The sequence below is a fragment of the Ochlerotatus camptorhynchus genome, unplaced genomic scaffold (assembly GCF_037179485.1).
Source record: "Ochlerotatus camptorhynchus isolate MF236.1 unplaced genomic scaffold, CSIRO-AGI_Acam_v1.1 ptg000103l, whole genome shotgun sequence".
Taxonomy (NCBI): Eukaryota; Metazoa; Arthropoda; class Insecta; order Diptera; family Culicidae; genus Ochlerotatus; species Ochlerotatus camptorhynchus.
The window spans coordinates 1538206-1551643 of NW_027040593.1; the positions used below are offsets into that span (position 1 = coordinate 1538206).

General features: G+C 41.1%; 1 protein-coding gene across 9 annotated transcripts in view; it reads left to right on the forward strand.

Annotated features, from left to right (window-relative positions):
• Nucleotides 1-13438, forward strand: part of heph (polypyrimidine tract-binding protein 1 heph) — a 727070-nt gene that overhangs the window by 623190 nt on the left and 90442 nt on the right. For all 9 annotated transcript variants that reach the window (XM_065219372.1, XM_065219375.1, XM_065219376.1 and 6 more), the window contains one exon: nucleotides 11839-11872. In XM_065219372.1, coding sequence (XP_065075444.1) covers nucleotides 11839-11872 — 34 coding nt within the window. The remainder of the gene's footprint in view (nucleotides 1-11838; nucleotides 11873-13438) is intronic.

Sequence of the window (13438 nt, forward strand, 5' to 3'; positions counted from 1 at the left end):
GCTCTTCATAACGGGATTTCGTTAAGAGGTTTTTTTTAACTAGTTCGTTTATTTGGAAGGCTCAATCGCGTTAGCTTTACGGAGCCGATAGTTCATTGTTTTTTTGTTTGTAACAAAATTCACTTAATTCTATGTCTAGTAGGAGTTGGGTCGAATACTCGCGGCTTACTTGAGGTTAGAGAGGTACATTGTCGAAGGATAGGATCAGGGGAGGAGCTTGGGGGTAAGGTTTCGTTGTCTCATCTGAGCGTTGTCGCCAGTATGAACGGTAGTGCGGTTCTAGTTTCGTCTGGAGTTCGACCGGCTATGGTGAACAGTGGTCGACGATGAGAGGTTAAGAGGTTCTACCAAATTAAAATATTCACTACTTGTGGTTTGTTCCGAAGAAGCAAGTAATTTCTAAAATAAGCAGTTCTATAAACCTCTTGAGGATTGTGTTTTGTAAATTGTGAAGTGTGATATGATTTAGCCTTCTTACAACCAAAAGGATCCTATATAAGCACAATAGCTATATAGGCGGCCTTAAATATTTTTAAATATTTTATTAAGGCTCATAACAAATTCTGAAATTTTAACATAACATCCATTTCCCCTATATATAGAAACTTTTGAAATTTTTCGTAGAAAACGAATTTGACTTATTTGAAACTTGAGGAACTTTAATGAATTGTCTATGAAATTATGAAAGTTTTGATATGTCGCACAACTGTTTTCTTTTACAATAAGAGACCCGGGGCTTCCAGAATCTGTTCCAGGGCCATCGGATGGTTTTTGTTACTCTTGTCAGATGGCATGGGCTCTTATGACATGTCCATGAAATTATGAAAATTTGGATATGCTGCATGACTAGTTTATGTTAAAATCAAAGATTGACCTCTCCCTTTGGGGTTCCGGAACCTGTTTCGGGGTCATCGAGTTACCTCTGTCACTTTTGCCATTTGACATGGTTTTGGCACAGAACATTGTTTGGTTCTATCTTACTTTCTGAGCTTCGCAATAAGCTTGGGTACCCGGGGGTACCCCGTCACCCTTTTACGGGTAGAAAAATCTTCCAGCTCATAAGACTTAAATACGTTTTTGCCGTTTGCTTCCTACAGTAAGGCATCCTTTTAATGTGTTTTATACAAATTTTTAAATGGTCAAAAACTGGTATAAAACGGTGATTCCAACTATACCACTTCGATTCAATTGCAAAACCTTCGTCAAACCCCTCGTTTGGTTGGGGTTTTTTTTTTTTTCTTCAACCAGCTTCGACCACCGCAGAAGCCTTCCATCTGTTGCTCCGGAGCAAACTTTTCCGCCCGAATCGTTTTCGATAAACCGGAAACCGACCCCGACGAGAGAAGCTCCTTGTGCCAAGTTTTGTGTGCTTAAAATTCACACACTTGTCGAGTGATTTATCCCACCAGTTTTTCTTTCCTTCTGTTTGCTTCCTCTGGGGTTGGGCGAGACAACAAACTGCAATCAACTTGACTTCCCACCCGCTCGGCGCGAGGTTGTGCTGTGAAGCAGGCAAAGTTTTTCCGTTTTACCATTTTTGCAAACCGATTGAAAGTCGCAAATTTTGTTCAAAAGTATGAATTAAGTCGGATAAGCATTACGTCGTTTCTATGCGGTTCGGAGTGGTCGCCATTTCGTGGCTTGAAACACCTCCCACCCACCAACCAAGGTGACGGAATTTCGAACCCATAAGAAGGGTTGCATAGCACCAGGGGTGGATTGATTCGTGCCCGGAGGCAGCTGCCATCCAGCGAGAGCGTCTTCCAGAGTCAGTCAGTCAGTCAGTCGATAGTTATAAGGAGAAAACCGGGAAAATTGCAACAACTCGTTATTTGCTCTTCGTTATCGAGCTCCCACTTCTTTTGGCACTGGTTCTCTGGGCTGGTGGCATGTGTCGTCTTCTCGCTCCTCCCGCTCCGCCAGACGCGTTCGATTTTCCCGACCGGGGATAAACTTGTTTGTAAAGTGATTTAAATTCGGTTTCGGGCGTTGTTTGTTGCAAGGGTTGTTCTTCGGAAATGGGAGGGACGCCAACCGAGGGATGAATCCTTTATCCTTGAATTTTCACAACAAGGTGACTACCAGAAACACCAGAAGCGCGTCGCATCGTCTCCGTCGTCGTTCGTTGCCGATGGTTGTTCGTAGTAAAGTGGCGTGAAATTGATTGGATTGATTTCTGGTTGACGGCGACGACGACGTCGTCGAAGACGACGTGACGCACTTGGGTTCCAAAGCTTCCGGAGATTTTAAGGATTACTTCCCAAGCGCGCGAACTGTTTCAAAGCGATGGAAATTTCCGCCTAATTTCTTCTGCTTTTCGTGCTCGGAAAAGCCAACCAGTAGTGGTGGTTGGGGGGGGGGGGGGTGATGACACAGATAAAAGACTCCTTGGCCTGCTTGAGATAACACTTGAATGCCCGAGCTCGATGGGAATCGCAGAGACTGCGGAGAGAGCTCCGAGGAAAAGTAATTTAAATGACATCAAAGGCGGGAAAATATCTTGATCGCGCTGTTATTCCCGGCGTCCACCCTCGTCGTCCATCTGTGGGCGCCAGGTTTTGTTTATTATTATCGCTTTACGTGAACGGTTTTTTTTTCTTTTCTTCTATTTTCGCCCGGGACCAAAGCGATTCAGGCGCTCGCCCGGCTAGCTCCGAGCACGTTCTCCGTTCTCTGAAATGATAATTTTCATTATCCAAATTAAATTGCAATAACACAATGAACGATGTTATTACAACGCACTCGGCGGTTGCCGCGGACTGGCTCCAAATTTGGCCAGGAGGGTTCCTTTTGGTTGCTTTTCGTAGTTGTTTTCGCGAGATAATCACTCGTTTTGAGGTAAATTTGCTTTTGAAGTGGAGCTGCTCGGTGGGGGGACTTTTTCGGTATCACTGGAATCGTTTTGAAGGCATTATACCACTTTATACCAGTTCGCTAAAAACTGGTATAATCGCTTAAAATGTGTTCTTTCGAACGATAACTGACGTTCTGACGTACATTTCCTTAAAATTCGACTGTACAGATCCGCTAGCGCTAATCAAACACCCCAGCAAGCTCCTTTTGGGGCTGCAATTCGTTAAAATTAAAACAGACCCCAACCTCGACGAATTCCAACGCAAAAAAAAAGCGACATCAAAGATAATAACCTCCGAAACGGGAAAATCTGCTTAGAGTCACGCTCTCGCAATTGCTCAAATTGTCCAAATCCTATCTCGTTTGTTGCTAGAACCCCTTTCCTTATATTTTGTTTCTCGAAATTTCACCAGCTGGAAAATTTCTTTGCTCCATCACCATCATTCATAGAAGCTGACACCCTTTCCCACTTCTTCGTTGTCGTCGTCGTCGTCGTCATCGTTTTTTTCCGGCAGCAGCAGCAACGGCATCAACCGAAAAGCGAAACTCATTCGCTTCATCTCATTATCATTTATTTTTATTATTTTCGTAACCCCTTTTTCTGCGCTCCCAGAGAAGAAAACCGGGAAAGAGGGGGTTTATTTTCTCTCACTTAAAAATTCATTAAATTTTTATCAGTAAATTTTTTCTCCGCCTTTGAGTTAGTGATACGGAATCTATTAGGTTCAGCGCCACACTCCGTTCGTCCTGTTTTTTTTTTCTTTGCCATTTTCTTTCACTTTCCGTCTCCCTCTGTGTGGCTATTGTTATGATTACCGACACTAATTTCTCCCACGCGGAATCTGTCTATCCCGGTCGTCTGATATAATCCCATTTATATCGTGCGCTGGGGTGGGGTTGACCATTCTCCAGGATCAGAACCAGGACCACCGCAGGAAACCACTTCATCATTCTTGTTCAGTTTTGTTGCGTTGGTGCGATTCGGTCTCAGATGCTACGGATTGAGCGTGGGAAAGGGAAGTGATAGAGAAAGCGAGGTAGAGGCGGAAACCGCGCAAAGGGACTTAATTAAAACGCGATCATTTGTCTTTTCAAAGCAGGGATTGTCCTTTGGGTGTGAGTTCCGGTACGTGCGAGGTTGTCCGATTGAGAAAATGCATCGGAGACAGATGTGAGATAGGTTTTCTGCTTAATACTATTTTTTCTCTATACAATATTGCAGGTGAAGATGGCAAAACATTTTCCTTAATTCTTAATGAGTATGAAGACAATGACAATGATAAAGACCCAACCAATTGATCTTCTGCAGCAATTAAGTAAGTTTAGTAGAGACAAAAATATGTCGCTCGTAGAGACTAAAACTGGTCTCTAGTGGAGACCAAATAAAGTTTCTCAAGGGAACCAAAACTGGTCTCTCAGGGCACCAAAATTGGTCTCTGATTGAGACAGAATTGGTCTCACGAGAACACTAAAATTAGTCGCTCGTTGAGACCAAAATTGATCTCTCAGAGGAACCAAAATATGTTGCTCATACAGACCAAAATTGGTCTGTCAGAGGACCAAAATTGGTCTGTCAGAGGACCAAAAATGGTCTCTCAGGAAGACCAAAATTAGCCTCCGATTTAGAAAGAATTGGTTTCTGATTGAGACAGAATTCGTCTCTGATTTAGTCAGAATTAGTCTTTCGAGAACACTTAAATTAGTCTCTCGTGGAAACCAAAATTGGTTTCTTCGAGGGACTAAAATATGTCGCTCATACAGACCAAAACTGCTGCCTCAGGAGGACCAAAACTGATCTCTAATTGAGACAGAATTGGTCTCTGATTGAGACAGAATTGGTCTCTGATTGAGACAGAATTGGTCTCTGATTGAGACAGAATTGGTCTCTGATTGAGACAGAATTGGTCTCTGATTGAGACAGAATTGGTCTCTGATTGTGACAGAATTGGTCTCTGATTGAGACAGAATTGGTCTATGGAGAACAGTAAAATTAGTCTCTCATAGAGACCAAAATTGCTCTCTCATAGGAACCAAAAATGGATAAACAAATTGGACTCAGAGGCCAAAACTGTTCCCTTGTTGATTCAATAATTGGTCGCAGTGGGGACTCGAGTAGGAACAAAATTGGTCCTCAAAAGAGCCCACAGTAGATATCCAATAGAGACTACAATTGCTCTTTGGTGGATAGGAAATCAAATTCTCGGAATATGTCGCTCGTAGAGATTAAAATTGGTCTTAATGGACCAACATTGATCTCTCCAATAAACCAAAAATGTTCTCTCCGAGGAACCAAGTAGGACCCGAGTAGGACCGACATTGTTCTCCAATAGAGTCCACAATTGGCCTCTGATCGAGACAGAACTGACCTCTCGATAGCACTGAAATTAGGGGACCAAACTAGTCTCTGATTGATACAGAATTGGTCTTTCGAGAACACTAAAATTAGTCTCTCGTAGAGACAAAAATTGGTTTCTCAGAGGAATCAAAATATGTGACTCAAACTGACCCAAATTTTACTCTCAGAGGAAGCAAAAATGGTCTCTCAGGGGGACCAAAATATGCCTCCGATTGATAAAGGATTGGTCTCTGATTGAGACAGAATTCGTCTCTGATTTAGACATAATTAGTCTTTCGTGAACACTACAATTAGTCGCTCGTGGAAAACAAAATTGGTCTCCAAGGGTCGAGGGTCCAAAATATTTCGCTCATACAGACCAAAACTGCTCCCTCAGGATGACCAAAGCTGGTCTCTGATTGAGACAGAATTGGTCTCTGATTGAGACAGAATTGGTCTCTGATTGAGACAGAATTGGTTTCTGATTGAGACAGACTTGGTCTCTGATTGAGACAGAATTGGTCTCTGATTGAGACAGAATTGGTCTCTAATTTAGACAGAATTGGTCTCTAATTTAGACAGAATTGGTCTATGGAGAACAGTAAAATTAGTCTCTCAGGAACCAAAAATGGATACACAAATTGGACTCAGAGGCCAAAACTGTTCCCACGTTGATTCAATAATTTGTCTCAGTGGGGACCCGAGTAGGAACAAAATTGGTCCTTAATAGAGCTCACAGTTGATATCCAATAGAGACTACAATTGGTCTCTGGTGGATAGGAAATAAGTTTCTCGAAATATGTCGCTCGTAGAGATTAAAATAGGTCTTAATGGACCAAAATTGATCTCTCCAATAAACCAAAAATGTTCTCTCCGAGGAACCAAGTAGGACCCGAGTAGGACAGATATTGTTCTCCACTAGAGACCACAATTGGTCTCTGATCGAGACATAACTGACCTATCGATAGCACAGAAATTAGGGGACCAAACTAGTTTCTGATTGATACAGAATCGGTCTCTCGGCGGTACTCTCAGCGAGACTAAAATGTGTCGTTCATACTGACTAAGATTGGTCTGTCAGAGGAACCAAAAATAATCTCTCGGAGGAACCAAAAATTGTCTCTCAGGGGATCAAAATTGGTTTCTCCAAGAGACCGAAACTGGCCTCTCGTACATACAAAAAACAGAGCCCACAATTAATCTCCAATAGAGACCACAATTGGTCTCTGATCGAGACAGAACTGACCTCTCGATAGTACTAAAATTAGGGGACCAAACTAGTCTCTGATTGATACAGAATTGGTCTCTCGAGAACACTAAAATTATTCTCTCGTAGAGACAAAAATTGGTTTCTCAGAGGAACCAAAATATGTGGCTCATACTGACCAAAATTGGTCTCTCAGAGGAAGCAAAAATGGTCTCTCAGAGGGTTCAAAAAATGCCTACGATTGATAAAGAATTGGTCTCTGATTGAGACAGAATTCGTCTCTGATTTAGACATAATTAGTCTTTCGGGAACACTACAATTAGTCGCTCGTAGAAACCAAAATTGGTCTCCAAGAGTCGAGGGTCCAAAATATTTCGCTCATACAGACCAAAACTGCTCCCTCAGGATGACCAAAGCTGGTCTCTGATTGAGACAGAATTGGTCTCTGATTGAGACAGAATTGGTCTCTGATTGAGACAGAATTGGTTTCTGATTGAGACAGAGTTGGTCTCTGATTGAGACAGAGTTGGTCTCTGATTGATACATCATTGGTCTCTGATTGAGACAGAATTGGTCTCTGATTGAGACATAATTGGTCTCTAATTTAGACAGTATTGGTCTATGGAGGACAGTAAAATTAGTCTCTCATAGAGACCAAAATTGGTCTCTCAGAGGAACCAAAAATGGATACACAAATTGGACTCAGAGGCCAAAACTGTTCCCACGTTGATTCAATAATTTGTCTCAGTGGGGACCCGAGTCAAAATTGGTCCTTAATAGAGCTCACAGTTGATATCCAATAGAGACTACAATTGGTCTCTGGTGGATAGGAAATAAGTTTCTCGAAATATGTCGCTCGTAGAGATTAAAATTGGTCTTAATGGACCAAAATTGATCTCTCCAATAAACCAAAAATGTTCTCTCAGAGGGAACAAGTAGGACCCGAGTAGGACAGATATTGTTCTCCACTAGAGACCACAATTGGTCTCTGATCGAGACATAACTGACCTATCGATAGCACAGAAATTAGGGGACCAAACTAGTCTCTGATTGATACAGAATTGGTCTCTCGAGAACACTAAAATTGGTCTCTCGTAGAGATAAAAATTGATCTCTCAGAGAGGCTAAAATGTGTCGCTCATACTGACTAAGATTGGTCTGTCAGAGGAACCAAAAATGGTCTCTCGGAGGAACAAAAAATGGTTTCCTTGATGGAACCGAAAATGGTCTCTCAGGGGACCAAAATTGGTTTCTCCGAGGGACCGAAACTGGCCTCTCGTGCATACAAAAAATAGAGCCCACAGTTGATCTCCAATAGAGACCACAAGGGGTCTCTGATGGATAGAGAATTAGTTTCTCAAGAAACCAAAGGAAGTCTCTCTTTGAGTACAACATTAGTCTCTCTCATGGAGACTAAAATATATCGCTCGTAGGGATCAAAATTGGTCTTTTAAATGGACTAAAATTGATCTCTCAAATAGACGAAAACTTTTCTCTCAGAGGGACACCAAGTAGGACCCAAGTAGGAATCAAATTGTTCTCCAATAGGGTCCACAATTGGCCTCTGATCGAGACGGAATTGATCTCTGAATAGCACTAAAATTAGGGAACCAAAACTAGAGTCTGATTGAGACAGAATTGGTCTCTGGAGCACACTAAAATTAGTCTCTCGTAAAGACCAAGAGGAACCAAAATATGTTGCTCATACAGACCAATATTGGTCTCTCAGAGGAACGAAAAATGGTCTCTCGGAGGAACCAAAAATAGTCTTTCAGGGGACCAAAATTGGTCTCTACGAGGGACCGAAACTGGCCTCTCGGGCATACAAAAAATAGAGACCACAATTGATCTCCAATAGAGACCACAAGTTGTATCTGATGAATAGAGAATTAGTTTCTCGAGAAAACTAAAGTAAGTATCTCTTTGAGTACAGATTTGGTCTCACCAAAACTTTTCTCTCAGAGGGACCAAGAAGGACCGAAATTGTTCTTCAATAGAGTCCACAATTGGCCTCTAATCGAGACGGAATTAATATCTGAATAGCACTAAAATTATGGAAGCAAAACTAGAGTCTGATTGAGACAGAATTGGTCTCTGGAGCACACTAAAATTAGTCTCTCGTAAAGACCAAAATCGGTCTCTCAGAGGAACCAAAATGTGTTGCTCATGCAGACCAAAATTGGTCTCTCAGTGGAACCGAAAATGGTCTCTCAGGGAGCCAAAATTGGTCTCTCAGAGGAACCAAATCTGGCCTCTCGTGGATCCAAAAATTGTACTCAGAGAGACTAAAACTGTTCCCCCGTTGATTCAAAAATATTTCTAATATCCAATAGAGCCCACAGTTGATCTCCAATAGAGACCACAATTGGTCTCTGGTGGAGAGAGAATTGGTTTCTTGAGAACAGTAAAATAAGTCTCTCTTTGAGAACAAAATTGGTCTCTCAGTGGAACCAAAAATAGTCTCCAATAGAGCCCACAGTTGATCTCCAATAGAGATCACAATTGATATCTGATGGAGAGAGAATTGGTTTCTTGAAAACATTAAAATAAGTCTCTCTTTATTAAAAAAAATTTGGTCTCTCAGTGGAACCGGAAATGGTCTCTCAGGGAGACCAAAATTGGTCTCTCAGAAGAACCAAATGTGGTCAATCGTGGATCCAAAAATTGTGCTCAGAAAGACCAAAACAGTTCCCCCGTTGATTCAAAAAAAATCTCAGTGGGGACCTGAGTAGAACCAAAAATAGTCTCCAATAGAGCCCACAATTGATCTCCAATAGAGATCACAATTGATATCTGATGGAGAGAGAATTGGTTTCTTGAGAACACTAAAATAAGTCTCTCTTTGAGAACAAAATTGGTCTCTCAGAGGAACCGAAAATGGTCTCTCAGGCGGACCAAAATTGGTCTCTCAAAGGAACCAAATCTGGCCTCTCGTAGATCCAAAAATTGTGCTCAGAGAGACTAAAACTGTTCTCCGGTTGATTAAAAAAAAAATCTCAGTGGGGACCCGAGTAGAACCAAAACTAGTTTCCAATAGAGCCCGAGTAGAACCAAAGTTAGTCTTCAGAGAGAATTGGTTTCTTGAGAACACTAAAATTAGTCTCTCATCTCAAGTAGCATTGCAAGTTTTATCGAGGTTTTAAAGCATTCTACAAGTCTAAATCATGGTCTTCAGAACCCTCATAAAACCAAAATTGTTACTTGGGATGCAGACTAAAATTTGTCGCTCGTAGAGATCAAAATTGGTCTTTGAAATCGACCAAAATTTATCTCTCAAATAGACCAAAACTGTTCTCCCAGAGGGTCAAAAAATGGCATCTCAGAGGGACAACAACTGGTCTCTCGGTGATACAAAAATTGGTATCTCAGACGGAATTACCAATTAATTAATGTAGTACTTACCTGAAAGTTGTATGAACTGAACACCTCCGAAAAATAAGTCTTATGAACTTTCTCCAAGAATTCCAATGGACATCCAAAAAAAGTCGTATGAAGTCCTCCTGAAAAGTCCTATCGACATCCCCGAGAAGTCTTGTGAACATTCGCGAGAAGTCTTATGAACATTCGCGAGAAATCCTATCGGCATTCCCAAGAAGTCTTATGAACTTTCCCTGAGAGGGCCTATGGATATCATCGAGTAGTCTTATGAACTTCTTCAAGTCCTGTAGATTCCCCTGAGAAGTATTATAAAGTACATATCTGAAAATCCTATGAACTTCTCCGGGAAGTCTTATCGACATCCCCGAGAAGTCTTATGAACTTTCCCAAGAAGTTATATGGGCTCCTCTGAGCAGTCCCGTTGACTTCGTTGAGAAGCCGTTTGAAATCCCCCTATGAAGTACTTACCTGAAAGTTGTATGAACTGAACTCCCCCGAAAAGTCCTATGGCATCTCTCGATAAGTCTTTTTAACTTCTCCGAGAAGGCCAATGGACATCCCGAAAATGTCGTATGAAGTCCTCCTGAAAAGTCATCGAGAAATCTTACGAACTTCTTCGAGAAGTCCTATGGACTCCCCTGAGAAGTACATATCCGAAAGACCTATGAACTTCCCGAAAGTCCTATGGCCTCCCTTAATAAGTCTTATGAACGTTTCTGAGAAGTCCTATCGGCATCTCCGAGAAGTCCTATAAAGTTCATATCCGAAAGTCTTATGAACATTCCCGAGAAGTCTTATTATAAGTCTTATGACCTATCCCGAGAAGTCCTATCGACTTCCCCGAGAAGTCTTATGAACATCCTCGAAAAGTCCTATGGACTCCACTGAGATAAAGTACGCATCCGAAATTCCTATGATCTTATGGACTCCCTTACAATGTAAATTCGATAAAAGTCTAGACTTCCCCGAGAAGTTCTGTAGATTCCCCCGAGAAGTTAGAATTTCACCCTCCAGGTTATCAGCACACAGGTTTGTTTTGAAGTTTGAAATATTTAGAACGCCCAACAATAGACCAACCGGCTTTATCTATTTCAATTTGACTGGTCCAAATGTGTCATAAGTTTGGATCAAAAACAGACCACCACTAAAAATGCCTTTAATATTACGCGATGTCAAATCTTTACAGACTCATATGCAGCTAATATAAAGCATTAAAGCCCTATATTTGCCGTATATAAGCCTTATATTCCAAAAAAGACGAATAATCGGGCTTACTTGGGGTGTTCACCAACTGGCGAAGAAACATAGACGCTTCATAATTGAAAAGGATGATCTTCGTATAACTTTCTTTATATGGAACAGAATATTTTCAAAGTGGTATAAAACAGTCAACAACATCCCAGCCCTCTACAAATCAACATCGAAATATTTTCCGCCCCATAACGCATTCAAAACACATCCGATAGAGATCCCAAGACCGATATACCACGTTATACCAGTTGCAAAAAAAAACTGGTATAAAACGTAATAACACCGCTATTGTCCCCTCGTCGATTTCACCTTCAAAGTCGAGTTTCCTGAACCCAAATAACCATCCGAAAGCACCTTTTCCGCCCCTTCATAGATTATACCACTTCATCCGGCGGCCGGGTACGACCTGTAGCAGTTTTGAAGAGATTTTTTACAGCTCCGCTGATCCATCATCATCATCGTCATCTATTGCTTGCTATTTTATGTTCTAACCCCATTTTTTTTCCACGCTACTAAAATCGTTTTCATATAGTCATCATCTGTCTCTCTTTCTCTCTTGCTCTCTATTTGTGTTCTCAACATGATTTTTGTGTTGTCTATCCTGTGAAAAAAAAGCAGTCAAGTCTCTATTTCCACCGCGAAACCAAAATTTTGAACTAAGGAATCAAAATGAAATAAAATCAACGAAACTACTACTACTACCACTACTACTAAAAAAAAAGACCCCCGCCTCCCCCAAAAACCAAAAACAGATCGAAACCAAAAATTTCTCATCTGCTAACTGATTTTTCTCTATTTTTCTTCTCTTCTGTAGATGGTCACGCCTGATGCTCTATTTACCCTCTTTGGTATGTCCGCACACACATATTGTTTTATTACGATTATCAGTTTCCTATACAAGTTTTCATTTGTTTTACACTTTGTTTTGTTGGTTTCACTTTTGTGTACACTACCACCTTTTTTTTTTGTTTTTTGTTTGTTGAATATTTTTTTCTCACTTCGATATTTCACCACCTTTTTGACGATTCAAACCACCAGAACACAAGTTCACGCTATTGTTTACTTTTTTGTTGTTGTTGTGTTTACCCAGTATGTTTTACTTTCGTTTTGTTTTTTTTTCTTTTTTGTCTGTGTGTGAGTGTGTGTTTTCATCGCTTAATCATTGATTTTTTTTCACAGAAAAAAAAACAATAACATGCATTTGTTTTCTTATTAGTTTCCCGGTTATTGTTTTCCGATAGTTTTCCAAAACACTTTCGTTTGCGTTCTGTTTAACTTGATGATTCAAAAAATCCTCCTTTTAGCTATGTGTAAGATTTTCCGTTTCCGAAAACTTTTCAAAACAATCCAATTTTCACTGTTTTTTGTGTAGGGACCAAAGCGGAGTGTTTGCGTTTGTACGAATGTGTGTGTGTGTGTGTGTGTGTGTGTGTGCGTGAATGCGAGGGAATTGGTTCGGAAACAAAATTCCGGAGAAATATTTACCAACTTTTACAGCACACAGTTTGTCGAGCGTGGTGAACGTCAAAGGTGACAGATTGGAAAGAAAAACCGCCGAACCGTCAAGGATCGCCGCTTGGAGACCGCAAAACAAAAGAACAAAACTTGTGACTGACTGCGTGTGCCCCCCCCCCCCCCCCTCCGGTATTGTTTCGCCGCATTGAGAAAAGAAGTGATAGCGTCAACCAGCTGCTGCCACACCGGGCCTGTCAGTCAAGTGTCAAATTTTGATTCCCGCCGCCGCGTCGCGGGGTTTGAGTGTGTGTGTGTGTAGGATCATCATGGAGCGATGAGTCTAAAGAAATTGAAAAGTTTTGACACCGTCGCCGGTATTTCGGCTCTTTTCCCAGAGGAGGAACTCATTTGAATGACGACGCGATGACGAATTTCTGTTGTTATTTTTCTTTCGATGCCACCGGGAAAGTGAAAGTTGTTCTTTTCACTCAAGTCTATTCACGGAAGGTTTGCCAATCGAGGAAATGGGATTCCGCGGAATGGATGGGTTGCCCAATTTGTCCGACCGAAAGTGAGGGCGAGAGAGTTGATTTATGCGGAATGGTGTTTTGGAAGTCGCAACTTAGGGACAAATTCCGCCGAAAACGACAAAATGGTGGTAAAGTAGATTACATGGGAAATATAAATAACTTTTTTCTGGGTCATGAAATATTCAATATGCTACATAATTTATTACCAGTATCTTTTGCATTTGATTCTTAATGAAATTCTCGAACTTTTCGAGAACATAACAGGATTATTTTTTCTTATTTTTTAGAGAACAAAATACAAAAATAACATACGGCTCCGTAAAGCGAACATCATGGAGCCATAACATGTAATCATTCGAAACAGTGAGAAAACGAAAAATAATTAATATCGATAAAGAGGATCTTTTTTGAAAAAAAAAAATGTTAGTC